Source organism: Opisthocomus hoazin, chromosome 4 (assembly GCF_030867145.1).
Source record: "Opisthocomus hoazin isolate bOpiHoa1 chromosome 4, bOpiHoa1.hap1, whole genome shotgun sequence".
In the NCBI taxonomy this organism is placed as follows: domain Eukaryota; kingdom Metazoa; phylum Chordata; class Aves; order Opisthocomiformes; family Opisthocomidae; genus Opisthocomus; species Opisthocomus hoazin.
In genome coordinates, this window is record NC_134417.1 from 83,370,262 (window position 1) to 83,387,877 (window position 17,616).

Here is a 17,616-nt window from a genome sequence, read left to right on the forward strand (position 1 = left end):
CTCACTGCAATCTTTCCTTTCATGTGGACATATTTTGACATCTTCTGTCTAGAATGAACAAGCTAGAGATATGTCCTAACTGTCCTGTATTAGGATATTAAAATCTCTGTCAACATTATTAATATACGGCAAGATGCCTGATGAATGTAAAGGACTGAAATGTGTCCACTTTACTTACAATAACGACTGGGTCAGTTAATACAGTGTTGCCTAATCTTAGCGTGAATTGGCCTGAGGTTTATTAGACCACACAAAAAACTATATATACAAGTTACAGGCTGTGTGATTTGAATGCGTATCGCCAGAGAATGACAAATTCATGGAGAGAAAGATCCTCAGGGCTGTTAAATGTGGTGATACTCTTGCAGCTGTGCGTAAGTAGAAACGTCATCTGTGGAAGAAGTATTCCACAGTTTGACCCATTTCCTGAAGCATTCACTCTCAGGCTGCTGTCAGAGATAACGTCCTGGGTGTGCTACTCACTACCCAGTACGGATACACTACCCAAGACAAGTGGAGGCAAGGCAGTGAGGTCAGGACTGACACAAACAAACACTGTCTTGCATGTCTGTAGCTACCCTCAGAAAACAGACGCATTACTACTGTCTGTGAGGTGGATCACTGCACTGGACTAATGGATTGTTTGTTTCGAGTCTAAATTGAATCCTTCCCTCTCAACAAAATGTAATGCACGGCAGCCATCTACCAATGCTTCTTCTGTGTGCCTAGAAGTCATGCGGCATTTATTTACATTACAGTCTACATTTTTCATTACTTGATGCTACTATTGTGAAGAGATACTTAAAGCAATACTGGTCTCCTCTTTTTTTCGGTAATGTTTAGGCTTAAGGTGAATTGAAGGACAAACATGTCAGAAAAGGGATATCATCAATTACTTGCATAAAGATTTTTAAATACCATGAGGAATACCAATTCTGTTACATATATTTTTAGTAAATTCTCTTTTGCTCTGCACCGTTTTAAAAAGTGTAGGCATGCCTGATAAAAAAGTAAATTGTCCACAACATGTAATCCATCTCTTTATCTTTTTTTATGTTTATTCTCTTAGAAGTAAGTACAAGAAGATTTTATAAATGGCTACTGTGTTGTTCATTTTGCAAAAGGAAGGAACTAGGGTTCTTTTATCCACTTCTATTTGGATTTACTCATTTCAGTGTTTCTAAAGAACTGAACTCGTTTGCTAGGCCCAGTTCTGATTTCAGAGTGTTTGTGTAGTTTCAGGTTTTCTGATATGTTCTTCTAGTATGAATATATGGATATTATGGAATGTACTCTGAAACATGTATCATGAAATTGAAGACAACAAATTTTACTTGTAAATAGTCTTATCTGTGAATACTAGACTCTCTTATATACACTATTACAGCAGTATAGTGGCCCACAGAATAAACAAAATGAAGTCTCACCTGGGATGATAATGACCATAAATACTTTAGTAATGTTGAATTATATTTTCGGTTAAATGAATGAAGAGGTGTGGGTTTTTCTTTTATGTAAAGAATAACATCTGGTCCATAGTAAAACTCCTTTGGACAAAGAATCAAGCCCTAACCTTCCTTGAGAGCGTTTTGTCCTGCAGCACTGAATTGCCCTCTCACCTCTAGAGGTCCTTCCAAACCAAGGCTGAGGGTGAAAGAGCCGCTGGGTGATCCTCAGCTTGGCCTGGGCAGCTTCGGTGCTGTGTCTGTTCTGTAAATAGCAGAAGACTTCTGTCTCCTGAACTTAGTAAAAATAGCATGACACTAACTGTGAAGGAAACATTAGCAGAACAAGGCGCCTGTTCAAAGAAAACAAAACACAAATGTGTGTAAGAATAGATTTTACAAAAAAATATATTGAAAATAGCACTAATTACACAAACTTGTACAAATCCAATTTATTTTCTTATGTATGTTTTTTCGTACCCTTTTAAAACCTGCTAACATTAGGTAGCCACAAAAAAAGAGGAACCATATTAGGATTAGAACTTTATAGTCTAGAAATCACTTACGGATTCTGTAAACATTTCCATAGAACTGTTCTGACAATCCTAAGCCACTGATTTTTGCTATGCCTAACCACTTATTGACTTCAGTTTAGTGATTGTAATTTGAATATTTTCCTCAAAACTTTTAAATTAAATTATGGGATTTCAGTTTTGGAATCAGTATTGCTCAGATAATCATGTGATAATTTTGCAGACACCGTCTGTTTTTACTACTGTTGTGAAAGCACTGTTTTTGTTAGACTTGCAGAAATTTCATGTCATTTCAATTCCATAATGGCATTTTAATTTCATATGCATGACTCAAATCAGTCTACAGTTACAAGATCTAAAGGGGTTTTGATATTTATTCTGTGTCAAAATCTTTTACAAATGTAATTATAATTTAGTTTTAAATTCCGTTTTGGTCAATCCATACCTTCTTTGGACTCACTCCTGCCAATCTTGCAAATTTCTTATTAAGTTCCAAGGTTAAAGCTGAAGTTTAGTTGAGAACTGGCTAATCATGGTTCACATAGAACAGTAAATGAGAAATAAGATACGCCCATCTTACATAAAATACATTGATTTTTATGTGCTATGAGATTTGGTATTGCTTTGCCTGTTTCTTTTGCAGCAATACAATATAAAGAGTTTGTTTCTAAAAGGTACTACATAAAATACAGAGTAGTGACAAAGATTTAATAGCTATAACTAAGTCAATATTAATCTAAAGTAATTTCCTGGTTTTCAACTACCACAACACAATGCAGAATTTAATTCTTTGTCTTTATGGGAGTCGTGTGTATATTTAACAAACATATTATTTCAGGACACCATTTTCCAATTTATTTGATGAGTCACTAAGAGTTATAAAGGTCTTACAGGCATATTAAGACACTTCTATTTACGCTCATACAGGAAGTTTAAGTAGCACCGTGATTGTATCCACTTTGATGCTGAGTCTGATAAAGTGCTTCATGCTAATATCTAAGACTTTTTGCTTGTTTTTAAAAATCACTACACCTGAATTTAAATAATTATATTTTTTATATAATGGATTCAAAATGTAGTAGTGTTTACTTAGCTTTGGAATAGTTTGAGAAGAAGGGTTAATTTCTGATCAGTAGAAAATTTTAAAACATTGAAGATTTCTGACCATTATAATACTAGATCAGTAAAATCATAGAATCATAGAATCACAGAATTATAAAATGGTTTGAGTTGGAAGGGACCTTATAGATCACTTAGTTCCAACCCCCCTGCATGGGGAGGGGCACCTTCCACTAGACCAGGTTGCTCAAAGCCCTGTCCAACCTGGCCTTGAGCCCTTCCAGGCCTGGGGCATCCACAGCTTCTCTGGGCAACCTGTGCCGGTGCCTCACCACCCTCAGTGTAAAGAATTTTTTTCTTATTTCTAAACTAAATCTACTCTCTTTCAGTTTAAAGCCATTAACCTTTGTCCTGTCTCAATGGCCCTCTTAAAAAGTCTGTCCCAATCTTTCTTATAAGCCCCCTTTAAGTACTAAAACGCCACAATAAGGTCTTCCCAGAGCCTTCTCTTCTCCAGGCTGAACAGCCCCAGCTCTCTCAGCCTTTCCTCACAGGACAGGCATCCAGCCCTCTGATCATTTCTGTGGCCTCCTCTATACCCGCTCCAACAGGTCCATGTCTGTCCTGTGCTGAGGGCTCCACAGCTGGATGCAGGACTGCAGGTTGGGTCTCACCAGAGTGGAGGAGAGGGTCAGAATCAGCTCCCTCACCCTGCTGGCCACACTGCTGGGGAAGCAGCCCAGGATACAGTTGGCTTTCTGGGCTGCGAATGCACATTACTGGGTCATGCTGAGCGTCTGGTCAACCAACACCCCAAAGTCCTTCTCGGCAGGGCTGCTCTGAATCACTTCATCCTCCAGCCTATATCTGTGCTTGGGATTGCCCCAAGCCATGTGCAGGACCTTGCACTTGGACTTGTTGAACTTCATGAGGTTCACACAGGTCCACCTCTCCAGCCTGTCCAGGTCCCTCTGGATGGCATCTCTTCCCTCCAGCGTGTTGACTACACCACTCAGCTTGGTGTCACTGGCAAACTTGCTGAGGGTGCACTCAGTCCCACTGTCCATGTCACCGACAACAATGTTAAACAGCAGCAGTCCCAATACCGATGCCTGAGGAATGCCGCTCATCACTGGTCTCCATTTGGACATCGAGCCATTAACTGCAGCTCTATGAGCGTGACGTTCCAGCCAATTCCTTAACCACTGGGTGGCCCATCCATCAGATCCATGTGTCTTCAATTTAGATAGAAGGGTGTCATGCAGTGTCAGTGTCAAATGCTTTGCACAAGTCCAGGTAAACTGGTATGAAAGAAGGAAATGTGCTCATTAGCCACAATTTCATATGTACAATAGAGAATAATTAAAAATCTGTGACAAAATAATGACAAAATAATTTCAATTATGTACTTATTTCTTATTGGCTTGTACTTTGAACAAAATGGCCGTGGTCAGTATTAAGATAATGTCAAAGTACTCTTGGTTGATTAGCTTCAATCCTGACTTACACCTCCATGTAGCTTTTTCATGTTCGTCCATTTGGCAGATGAATGGCCAGCAGATAGAGCCCTGCTGACACTGACAGCTGTTGTCCTGGACTAAAAATCCACAGGATTCTTGTTTTGATTTTGGTCAGACTATTTGTTGTAGGGGTCAGGCATGTGTACAGAATGCCAGAAACATTATTTTAAATAGTGTGTTTTTTCTGGAGGAAGACAACGTTTTCTGTTCTCCCTAGTGGGTAGAAGTGAGGAGAGTCGTTTTACATGCAGGCTGCCTGACAGTTACTCTCCAGTTCAGAGCACATAGCTAGAAGCTAAATCAAGTGCAGTTACATCAGTGTGGCTGGACAACTGATGCTTTATTAGAAGGTTCTTGCAGGGTTTCACCTTTTTTTCCTTCATTTAAGAATTCTGAAATTGGATACTAGCAAGACAGGTCCAATTTCAAAAGATTTGGTCAATGGAGTTTTTCTGAAATCAAATCTAGACAGATTTTTCAAGACAGTACACCTGCCATGCAGGTTTGTTTATAGACAGCAACAATTTTGGTAAGTTGATGAAGTTTAATGCAATTTATGCATCTATAGCCACAGTTGGAGTTATTAGACAATAGTCCAGCTCCCAACTTGAGTAATGGGGTTTTTATGATGCGTTAAAAAATTGACAAGGTGAAGCAGCTTTCAACTTCCAATGCTATGAACCTAGTAAATATAGCTGGTATAGTTCCATCTGCTCCAAGAGGTGACACGTGGCTTATATACAGAGGGCGTGACTCTTGGGAGAGTGTAAATACAGTGGCTCCTGAGTTTCTTGCCAGTGCTATAGAATTGGCCGTTAGACGCTTTCTGAGGACTGAGATCATCTCAGTTGCAAATTGATAATATCTGAAGCATGAGAGAACTGGAGTAAAGGATGGGAATCCTTTATTACCTTCAGGAAACTTCTGGACCATTTACCATTCACTTTTGCAGATGCTTTTACTACTGAGTGGAAATTCACTCCTTACACATAAAAATAATCTCAGAAATGTTGTCAGATAAATTTGTGTTGAATTCTGAGACTGCCTGCAAATCCATTTCAGCTGCTTTCATTCTCTTTGAATGTTTATGAACAATTTTTTAAAAGAACATCCTTCATTTTTTTTCTTCATATGTGTCATGGATTAGCCTGGCTGGATGCCACGTGCCCACCAAAGCCACTCTGTCACTCCCACTCCCCAACTGGACAGGGCAGAAAACATACGACAAAAGGCTCGTGTGTAGAGATAAGGACAGGAAGAGATCACTCACCCATTACCATCATGGGCAAAACAGGTTGAACTTGGGGACATTAGTTTAATTTGTTACCCATCAACTCAGAGTAGGATAACGAGAAATAAAACCAAATCTTAAAACACCTTCCCCCCCAACCCTGCTTTCTTCCTGGGCTCAACTTCACTCCCAATTTTCCCTCCCTCCTACCTCCCGAGCGGCACAGGGGGACGGAGAATGGGGGTTGTGGTCAGTTCGTCACACGTTGGCTCTGCTGCTCCTTCCTCCTCACACTCTGCCCCTGCTCCAGTGTGGGGTCCCTCCCACAGGAGACAGTTCTCCATTAACTTCTCCAATTTGAGTCCTTGCCATGGGGTTCACTCCTTCAGAAGCAGCCTGCTCCAGTATGGATCCCCCATGGGGTCACAAGTCCTGCTTTGGGCATCCTCCTGCTCTGGTGTGGGGTCTCCCAGGGCTGCAGGTGGAGATCTGCTCCACCATGGACCTTCATGAACTGCAGGGGGACAGCCTGCCTCACCATGGTCTTCATCACGGGCTGCAGGGGAAAAATCTCTCCTCCGGCACCTGGAGCACCTCCTTCCTCTGTTTTTTCACTGACTATGGTGTCTGCAGAGTTATTTGCCTCATATCGTCTCACTGCTCTGTTCTGCTGCAGTTGCTGTTGCTCGGGGTTTTTTTTCTCCTTCTTACATTATCCCAGAGGCACTACCACTGTTGCTGATGGGCTCGGCCTTGGCCAGTGGCAGGTCTGTCTTGATGCCGGCTGACACTGGCTCTGTCTGGCACAGGGGAAGTGTCTGGCAGCTTCTCACAGGAGCCACCCCTGTAGCTCCCCCTGCTACCAAAACCTTGCCATGTAAATCCAATACGGTATCATTCCTTTTTTTCTGTTTATTTGATGCCTTTGCAAACTGACAACCTCCAAAGTGGTTAACTCAGCAGCGTGATGGCAGATCATGGTCTAGCCAGGCCAGTCAAGAACAGACTCAAAAGGAACAATTTGTCCACTTAACCATGAGAACCAAGGGGTTATGAATTAGATATAAACTCTCCAGGAAATGGTGGAGGCATTAGTACAGACAGGTCAGTCAAAAACTTTGTGCAGTGTACTTTGTTGGTAAAACCAGCAGATAGTGTTTTCTTCCTAAGGAAAGGAGGCCATTAGTCAAAAAATACCTTTCAATGATACTGCTGTGTCTCCCTCTACCTATCTGAGTTTAGATTCACATCTCAGGAAATCAAGGGTACAAGTCAAAAAGGCAAGTTATATGGTGAGGTATTAAGAGGAGACATAGCTCTAAGACATTGATTGCAAGATAAAAAATGTATTTGAGAAGGGCTTTTAACTCTTCATGTTTTTATCACAGCTTTTCCTCAATTGCCACATGGGGATGCTATTAAGAAACAACAGATTTGAAACAGACATCTTGGTTTTCTTTTACATACTATAAAATCATTCTGCAGTACTGTCTTCTGCAAGATGCCCTTTAAGAGAAAAGCACAGGATATTTTGAACAAAAACAACATTTGGAGTTTACAGCAGCTAGAATTGGAGCTGTACTCACAATGTGCTCTGTGCTCATTTTAGGTCTGGTGAGGGTGTCAACTCCTTTTGACCAGTGTCTCACTTTAAATGGGTGTAAATTGCAGCAGAAGCAAAAGAAAGACTAATTTGAATTGAAAAGACTAAGGCTCAAACTCTGGCTACCCAAAAACTTCAGTCAATTTAACTATATGGTTTTGAAGTAAGCTGAATTGATGAACATCGTCTTTAAATTTATTTGACTATGTTTACTTGAATTACCTTAGTTTCTTACTGACTTATAAAATATACATCATCTGCGTGCACATGTGTCTGTATGTACATATTAAAGCCCCTATCTATTGAAAGAATGGTGCAACACCATTAAAACTGATTAAAATCTACAATTTTTATATACTTCTGTGAGAAAACAGTATTTAAAGCACAGCTTAATCAGTAGCTTCTGACACTTCACCTTTCAGTAAATTTCCTTTTAAAAATGCCTCCTCCCTCACTTCCCTGTAATTTCCCTGTACCAAGCACTGTTGGGTTCTTTTTCATTAGTCTGTAGTAAGTTTGAGATGCATGCTCATTGTTGCACATTGGCATCACTAGGACTATGTGCAGTTACCACTAATAGTGGTCACACTACCAGAGGCTGCTAATGTACGGACACATCACATAACATAACTGAGATTTTTGAACAGTAAGCAAAAAATAAGTACTTTTATGTGACTAGAATTAGCACCCAAATGAATTTAATCTGACTAGATTGTACCTATCTGCATTTAATCCGGACAGCCTATGCCTTCTCTGTAGTTGAAGGAGATCTAGTCTTTGGAGCCTGCATGGAAATCATATTATCCTAATTTCTTTGAATTGCTACAGCCACAGCAAAGCACATTGATCATAGTGTAGAAGAGTCTGTTCTCTTCCATTAACTCCCCCTCTCTCAGGGGACAATGACTAATTCTGTGGAGTTCGCTACCTTTTAGAAAGATCATATGCCACTCTTACATGTCTGAAGCTAAATGAGTCTTACCTTATTCATTTCACCTGGTTACCAGGAGTTATTATAAAGGTTTTAAAAGAATACATTTTTTCTTCATTATATTATTACTGAGAAAATACACTTGTGGTATCAGAAATCCCATGAGAGTTGGACCTCAGTTGGAAAAATTCCGAATAAAAGTGAAAGCAAATGCCAGACTTCAAATGTTGGCCTTCAAAACATGATGGAAAAAAAGAGGGAAAAGTCTTAATGGAAATAAAAAAACAAAGTTCTGTAATGCTTTTACTGCCTGATGGAAAGCTGACCAAATCAGTGGAGAAACTGCTGGGACAGAGTCATGCTGTCTAACTTTAGACATCTGTCATATGCACCTACACTAGTCTCTCTGTGTTCCATTTGTATTTAATGAAAAAAATGTAGGTGTTTTTACTTCACTATCCTTCTAAATTATTATAGATGCCTGCCTTAGGATGACATGAATAGCACTCTGCTGCTTCTATTTATTGGTTATAAACAGAATGATGGTACCTAGCTCAGATGTCCTCATCCCTGCAAAATTCTGTGGCTGTTAGTGCATCTCTCTCTCTACTGTACTGTCCTGCACTGTATTCTAACTTGTCTTGAGGCAGTAAACAGGAACTCTGCATTCCTGGGCATGGAAAACATTTGCAGGAAGGCAAAACTGCTTATCCTAAAATTAACTTTATAGAGATCTCAAAAAAAATTATTCCACAAAAAAATTGAACAAACGCTCAGTTGAATTACATAAACCAGATAAATTTCAGTGTTGTTACTCCATGTAATGGATTCCAAGAAAAGAGGAAGTAATACTGAGTTCAGATTGTTCTTGACATGAAGCAACGCAGAACATATAAGCAGAATCAAGGCTTTCCCATGGGAACACTGGTCTGACTGCAATTTCCCAGTAATGACTTCTGGTCTAGAATCATTCCTATAAACAGCTTCGTGCACCCCATCTGAAGCCTGTATTGACTGTGGATCGTTAGAATCTGTAATCTATTGATTCTGGGTTCTCAGTTTATGGAAATATAAAAGGTGTTGTGTCTAGGACAGGAATGAGGGAAGGAAAAGAAAGTAGGAGCAGTGCAATTCATTCTGAAATGAAGATGGGCAAAAATATGGAAAAAGTGAGCAAAGGCATTGCAGACTAAACATGGATATAAATTTTATATACTTGGCACCAAACAATTTACATATTTCTTTGACAAAAATTTCCGAGGCAAGACAGAAATTAAGGAGAATATGTAATCTCTCTCTAGATCTGGTATGCCTGGGCCTTTTAAAGCGTTAACATCGTAAAAATACAATACATAAGTGAGAGAACAGTATGATAACACAAGTGGTGACTGTTTTATAAGCAGTGAACTTGTTGAATTGCAAATAATTGCATCACAAGAAATGATCAGAAGACGAGAGATTTGTTCTTACCTGTTCAGAATAGAAGCCGATTGTGAAACCTTTCATCTTACACGGCAAGTTTTCTTATCTGGTGGGAACTGACTCAGCTGTATTCAGGACATCAGAGCAGGTGCTGGAACAAATTTCTTCGGTCTTTCTGTCGTGTTAATGCCAACACAGTCACCTACATCAAATTCTTTCTAGTTGTTTACATTCACATGCTTACCACGTATTTTAAAACCTGGAAGGCTGAAATTCAACTTGCAAATCAAAATTCCTGTTATATACTTGAGATGTAGGTGTCTAATCACTAGTGTGTGGAAACAGGGCTTGATGTAATTACCTAAACATAGGTATCTAGTGCCATTTGACTCACCACTTCCAATCCAGCAAAGAGGTCTTTAGTCACATCTGCCATGCAGGTGTCTTGGATACCCTAGGGTATCTCAAGTAGCACTAGATGACTACGTTTAGGCAAGCAGGTATGGTCTGTTCATTATGTCAGTGGAACTTGTGTTGACCAAATAGTGATGTCTACTGAAGGGTCAATGGACTGTCTCTCTTGACTGCTTTTTTTCAGCTCTTCATTCCATAAGCAGTATCTCTGGCTGTGTAAGGAGAGAAGCTAGTATGTCTGTTGCTATGAAATTCAGAAGTTGTGCAAACCTTTTGGTAATGTAAAATGTTGTGTGATCTTGACAGATGAGGACAGATCTCTATCCTCTCTTACTTGGTGATAATTAATCATCCATGATAGCCAGCAAAGCTGTTCTTACCTCATGTACTGATCTGAAACCAGCTGGTGCTAGATCTGGCATGTTCATTTCAGTGTAGTGAGTTTGTAGCTTCACTGTAGTTAGTCTCGCCAATAAAAAATGGCGATTTGATAATGGAGGTGTTATTGCTTAGATATTTTATAGCTAGAATGATGTTATTCTCTATTTGGTTTTCCTTTAGGTATTTAAAATGAGAGAATGAATATCAATAATTGAGGTATTCTATACTGGTGAGCAGAGTGCACACTTCTAACTTGCATTTAAGACATTAAATGTAAAGGTGCTGATACAGCTTAACTGAATCATTATGTGTGATAGTAAGACATGTAGTATGTTTGCATTTGTGTATGTTGTACAGCCTGGATTAGTCACTCAGAACAATAAGAACATATACTCATAGTACAGTCTTTGAAATTCACTCCCTGCGGTAGATACAAAAACCCTCTGGGTGAATTAATAATAAAGGATGTTATGACTCATTTTTGAGAAATTAATGTTATATTCAGTGTCAGGTAGAAGCCAAGGACCTCAGTAATGAGTTCTCAAAAATGTCAAACATGTTCAAGATAGCTACTTTATATTGTTGAAAGGAAACGTGCAAGTTGAAATTACTTCTTATAGGTGCCAGACAGTTTGATCTCTCATGTAAATATGGGATAAGTAGTTACTAGCAACAGAATTATATAATCAAAATTGCTAATAACTGTATTGTAAGCTAATTGTATTTTATTGATTCAAATATTTGTATGGATCCCTGCATCAAAATAACAACATTACTAGTACTGTCAGCTTCCTAGTAATTGCTGTGTATCATATGCGTGCAGCGTTCTTTACAGGATCTGCAGAAAAATGGGTTCAGGGCTGTTACATGTTAACTCCAGCCAGCAGCTCAGCCTCGCACAGCCACTCACTCACTCCCCCTCAGTGGGATGGGGGAGAGAATTGGAAGGGTAGGATAGAGAAAGCTCATGGGTTCAGATAAAGACATTTTAACAGGTAAAGCCAAAGCTGCACATTCAAGCAAAGCAAAACGAGGAATTCATTCACTACTTCCACTGTCAGGTGGGTGCTCAGCCGTCTCCAGGAAAACCAGGCTCCATCACACCTAACGGTGACTTGGGAAGACAAATTTCCTAACTCCAAATGTCCTCCTTCCTCCTCCTCCCCCCAGCTGTTATTGCTGAGCATGGCATCATACGGCATGGGGTGTCCCTTTGGTCAGCTGGGGTCAGCTGTCCCGACTGTGTCCCCTCCCAGCCCCCTGTGCACCCCCGGCCTCCTCGCTGGCGGGGCAGCGGGAGAAGCAGAGAAGGCCATGATGCTATGTGAGCACTGCTCAGCAACAGCTAAAACATTCCTCTGTTATCAACACTGATATGGTCACAAATCCTACAGGCTGTTATGAAAAAAATTAACTGCATGCCATCCAAAATCAGTACAAATGCCTAACCCAAATATCAGCAGTGAGTCAGCCAAGAGAGTTTTGAATGAAGCAAGGTAACGGGAGGAAGTTTAATGTCTATCCAGAGAGAAGTAATCTTAAGTCTGGAGTATAGAGACCATGGTAATTGCAAGAAAAGCATACAGATGAGTCAGTTTAGTCATCTGTTTAATAACAAATGCATGAGTTGGCATGTGTCAATCTCACACACTTCTAGTGTCAGGAGTTATTTCTTCTCCTTAGGCAAACCTAAGACTGTCTTTGGAGCAGATCTTCTAATCAACTCATAGCACACTTTGGCCACCCAGCAGCAGAAAGGGACCTCACAGCTGCTTTACAATTTTCTAGGACAATGAGAAACTGGAATAGGAGGGACGAAGTCGTTTCTACTGGGCACCGTGAAGGGCCAGGACATAATTTACATTAGAAGTCCTGGTTTAGGTGCTTTCCTTTTCATGGCTGTTAACAAAGGCCAATGGTTACTGTAGCATGTCAGGATTTGTTAAGCTACTTGGTAACTTCCAGGATAAGAGTGGTGTAAAATTGTGCCTGTGTCCACTCTTACCAGGTGTTACGTACACAGCTTTAGGGTACCTGCAGAGACCCCTGTCTCTGCTCTGCAGTAATGTGATGTTGAACTTCACTGTTGCTATTGAAAGTGTATCTCTGCCAATCAATTTTTTCTGTGAAAGTGAACAAGAAATCTTCCATTCAGTATTTAAACAACACAGATTTATTGTCATTGCAACTTCTTTTGCAAATGACATTTGGCTCCCTCATATTTACAATATTTACATGGTAGATGTTAAGAATTTTTGATTTACAGGCCATTCAAACCTCTGTTTGTGCACTGGGTAGAAATATACTTGGTAGAAATGGGGTCCGCAGATACCAACAAGATGATAACACATGGAACATGTTGTGGAACCGCTGTGCATGATTTCTAAGCTTTACACTATATTTACAACTCCTGATGTGCTCTAGGTCAGGAAGTAAAATTCCTTCTCCTCCAGAATACTGTTGATGGGGACATGAGGCTGCCAAATTGTGAAGTCATTTAAGTCATTTATCAGAGCATCCTTTTTCTACAATTTTGCAGAGCAGGTCAGGTTGAATAAACGAAGGCGGGTGCCCAACGTATTTGCAGTGTTCTTGGTGCCATGGGCTGTTGTAATTGCTACTGAGAAACTGTTCCCGGGAAATTGCCTGGACAGTGGCTGATATTCCTTTTGCTATGACAGAAGCCAAATATGAGAAGCGTAGGGGTGGTCTGCAGTGCTTGTCTGTAGGCAAAGTTTTTAGAGCTGTCCAAAAATAAGCAAAACTGGGAGTATAATTCTGCTGTTCTAGCAGGGAATTGAAGGGAAGTTCTTCAGAACTGATTTTGTGTGAATTTGTGTTAGTTTTGAAGAAAGGGTTTTTAGAATTGCATTTGAAAACAATTCTAGAAACATTGTTCAAGAAACATTGCACTACTTAGAGTCCTATTCAGAAAATCCATGTGGAAAACCAGGATCTTTTTGGGGTATCCGTCTACATGCGAGCATTTGTACACTCTTACTAGCTACACCTGAATAGGTCACTGTGGGGCCTCTTCATTGATCTGTAGAAATATATGCAGTGAAGTCCATGTTGACTGCTTACATAGATACAAGAAGCACTTTCTAGAAGGCCCTGTGAAGAGACCCTGCACTGCCTTAGATGTTTATTCTTGCAGTGTAGACATCTAACACGAGGTGAAATAGAGCCTACGATTTATGCCCACAGAGTCCCTAGGAATGCAGTGGGGCTTTGCAAATATACAGCTGACTTTATAGAGAGCACTAAAGTAATACTTTAGGTTTTACTATTTTAACCACCCAGGGACACCAATTTTTTTTAAGAAAAGCAATATTTATTCAGGATTTTATCCAAGGAACTTTCTTATGGTCATGCTAACGGCACTGTAAACTTCATTAAGTCCATATTTTCCTTCTTTATCTTTGCAGTAAATGAATATTATGTAAAGCAAACAAAACATTAAAATATCAGCACTGTTGTCAAAAATGCCATCACAGCTTACTTCTGTAATTAAGAAAATAGATTTCTGTTTCCTGTGACACCTCGTATACCACTTTTAGCTCCTAACATGCACAGTGGTTGCTGTGAATACTGTTAAGATCTATGGCAGTTATATTTCCTGTATTTTTCCCCTTTAACCGTAACTATGATACTGCAGTTTCAAGATTCTTCATTTTATTTGATATTTGTTTTGGTCTTTTCCATGTCTGTATATTTGCTAAGTGATTGTCCAGCTAATTTCATCATGAATCAGGATTGCTAAAGTTACCTCTTGGCCTTCTAAATGCTACAAAAGTAAATATATTAAGTGGTTTGCTTTTCCTTTTGCTATGTTTGTTTATTTGACCATATTGCTTCCTTGCTACTTTTTACATTGTTCGAGAAGGTGGATGATATAACCATGCGCACTGAATATTGAAATTTTGTTTTTTATGCATAGCACTTTCTACACTGCTATTAAAAACTTTAATTTCATAACTTAGTAAAAAACTTTACAATTTTAATCTTTTATCCAACTTCATTGGAAAACAATGTCAGTCTAATGACTTTGTGTAGGCAGAAAAGAAGAAACAGCTTGATTCTGAGAGTATTTAGCATTATTTTTCTTGATGTTGACATTCAGAATAGGATTTAGTGTAATATGTAGCTGGTAAATGTACAGATAACTGCAGTTAATCAGTGGACTGTGCACTTCAGTCTGCTTTTCCTCTGCTGAAAATTTCCTTTCCAAGTTTTAGCAAAGAACTTTACTAAACAAAGAAAGTGTTGTTTGGGTCACAATTTAATAAAGTATTTGAACATTTGGATTAGGAAATTAATGAGACTTACACATGTCTTTAGAATTAAACTCATGTGAATGCATTACGAAGTGCACAAGCAGAAGGACTGAGAGAGATTCTCTCTTTCAGAGATAATCCGTTCTTCCAAACTGTGGCTAATTCTTCCTAGTTTGATTGTGTTTATGGAAGTTGATGAATCGATACTTTCTTTGAACTCACTGACATGGGGTGATCAGCTGAAATTGTACCAGCTTGTGTGTCTAAGTTTTGAGTTCCTGAGGCTGATTTTTCTACTGAGGTCAATTGGCTTCAGATGTTGCACTGCAAAAATATGTTGGGATAAAGATGATATCTCATCATGTACTGTAGAGCATAGAGTGAAAGTAAGGCTATTTATTTAGCCTTTAGAGCTAGTTAATGGAAAATTATATTATTTCGCAGTCAATTTTATGTATCAGTAAGTGCTTTCTGTACATATATTTTTCTGTGCAGGTCAACTTCTATGTAAGAGTGAAGGCAATTTATACCTTCGGACACAGCGTATCTCTGATTGCTCTTACAACAGGAAGTATAATTCTTTGCCTTTTCAGGTATGTATTTTTCGTGAGTAAGTATGAACAGTGATAAAATGGTTTTAACTGTTGATTGCTCAAATACTTGGAAAATACATTGGTTTTACACTTTTCTCAATTAAACAGCTGACAATAATGTAAAGCTAACTTGTTTTTTGCTAGCACCAGTCATAATAAAAAATTTCAAAGCACTTTACAGACATGTTTACAGACATTACAGCCCATACAAGAAAGAATTGCCATTTAGGAATGGATTATATAAAGCATTTTCTATTTCATTATTAAAATTGACACCTTGAATTGCTCTTGAAAATCAGTAGGATGCTGGTCTCAAAACTGGACAAGTGGGCAGCTGTGTTTTGCAGAAGCTTCTGAGTGGTCTTCAGGGGTACTGTAATCAAAGTTAATCATTAATTTGACCAAGTGGGATTGTAAAGATATGGCTAATTGTGCTGAAGGATGGTGCTGCATGTGCATTTTTTTTGGTGGGCAGTGTTAGGAAAGGCAGTACTGTCTGTTGGTTTTGCCTAAATTCTAGGAGTTATCTGAGACTGAAAGCAATCACCAATTGGTAAAAGAAGTTGCAAAATGGTAGTATCAGTATCATAGCTTTTCTCAGTCTCTCCACCTTCATGCCTTTATATATCACCTGTCTAATAGAATAGCCTTTATATTCTCCATCACAAACTTCACACAACTTTTCTGTTCCACTCTGCACCAAGAAAAACAAGAAAATGTGTCTCTCAGATTTGGTAGAATAGAAGTACACGTAATTTGTAGAGGACAGCATGTTCTTTGTCAGAGCCTCATTCCTCTGATCAACTATTCCTCTGGCGAGTTCTGTAAGCCTTTCAGTCTGCCATCAAATTTTCTCAATGTTTAAATATTCAGAGACTATTCAGAGCAGATACATAACCCATAATTACATTTTGGAATATCTTTGAAAAAATGAATGGAGTGACTCATGGTTATCTTCTTTCTACCAGCAAACACTACAGGGCAGATGATTGTGCATTTTCAAAACTGCTAAAGCCTAGTAACACATTTAAAAGCGTGTGTTACAGACATCTGAATGTTGTCCATCACCAGAAGTCACGTATAACAAACAGATCAAGAGTTTTAGAGGTGTACACAAAACCTTCAACTTCAGTTTAAATATCCAAGCTGAGAACTCCCCAATCTCTCTGCTGAGTCAGTGGAAAGACCCAGGCTTTTTCTTCAGAGGGGAACACAGGGTCTTCTAAGTCTCCCCTTGAATAAGCCTGTTTTTCTGTTACCTGCAGGGAGCGTAGGGGCCTCCTAACATAGTGAGTTGAATTAGGAACCCAAATAAGTTGTGCAAATACCCTGTTCAGTATGTAGTTTCCCAGCAAGCAGCCAGTTATTACTGAAGGCTGCAGCTGAAGCAATTGTACACTGACAATAATAGAAGTGAATGCAAGCGGCTGTGAGTATGTCTGTCTCTCAGGCGTGTTGCAGGGCATCCCATATATTGTGGTCATTTTTAAAGACAGGGTTTCGAAAATAAGAATGTTTCTGTACACTTTAACTTTTCACTACTAAAGCTGGCAACACCTCCTATCCAAGAAACATACTTTGCCCTCCAAGGTCCCGGGGTTCTTTATAGAGAATGTCAATATACTGTTTATAAAGTTCAGTCACCCCTGAAACACGTTGACCTTTGAATGTAACCAGCAAAGTTTCACCTTGCTGTGTTTAAAAAGGACAGCAAAGAAGGACTCTTCTGAATGAAACTATCTAAAGGAGATTCGGTGATTAATCACTGAATTAAAAATCAGAAGTTACTAAAGCAATGGGGCTGTCAAAATCCTGACTTCATCCAGCAGGATTAGGATTTGAACTCTGGATATTAGTAGAACCAGACATTATTAAAATTGTGCATTGCTGGATTTGTGTATATGTGCTTCAAATTATACTGCCTTTAATCCAGAATACATGCAGTATTTTTAATGAAAGAAAACATGGAATAATGTGAAGTTTAATTTCACTGTGGGTAACACTTTCATGGCAAGAAAGTGGAAATTCTTTTTCAAATATTATGACTTAAGTTCTGCAGTCCATTATAGAATCACAGAATCATAGAATGGTTCGGGTTGGAAGGGACCTTTAAAGGTCATCTAGTCCAATTATATATTGTTATGTACTGTCTGGCAGAGCAGATACAGCCTCAGGGCTTTGCAGTTGTTCCGTATATCAGCTCTAAG

At 39.2% G+C, this 17,616-nt stretch overlaps 1 protein-coding gene across 1 annotated transcript in view; it reads left to right on the forward strand.

Moving 5' to 3' along the window:
* Positions 1–17,616, forward strand: part of VIPR2 (vasoactive intestinal peptide receptor 2) — a 65,270-nt gene that overhangs the window by 23,503 nt on the left and 24,151 nt on the right. The window contains exon 5 of the mRNA XM_075419749.1: positions 15,312–15,409. Coding sequence (XP_075275864.1) covers positions 15,312–15,409 — 98 coding nt within the window. The remainder of the gene's footprint in view (positions 1–15,311; positions 15,410–17,616) is intronic.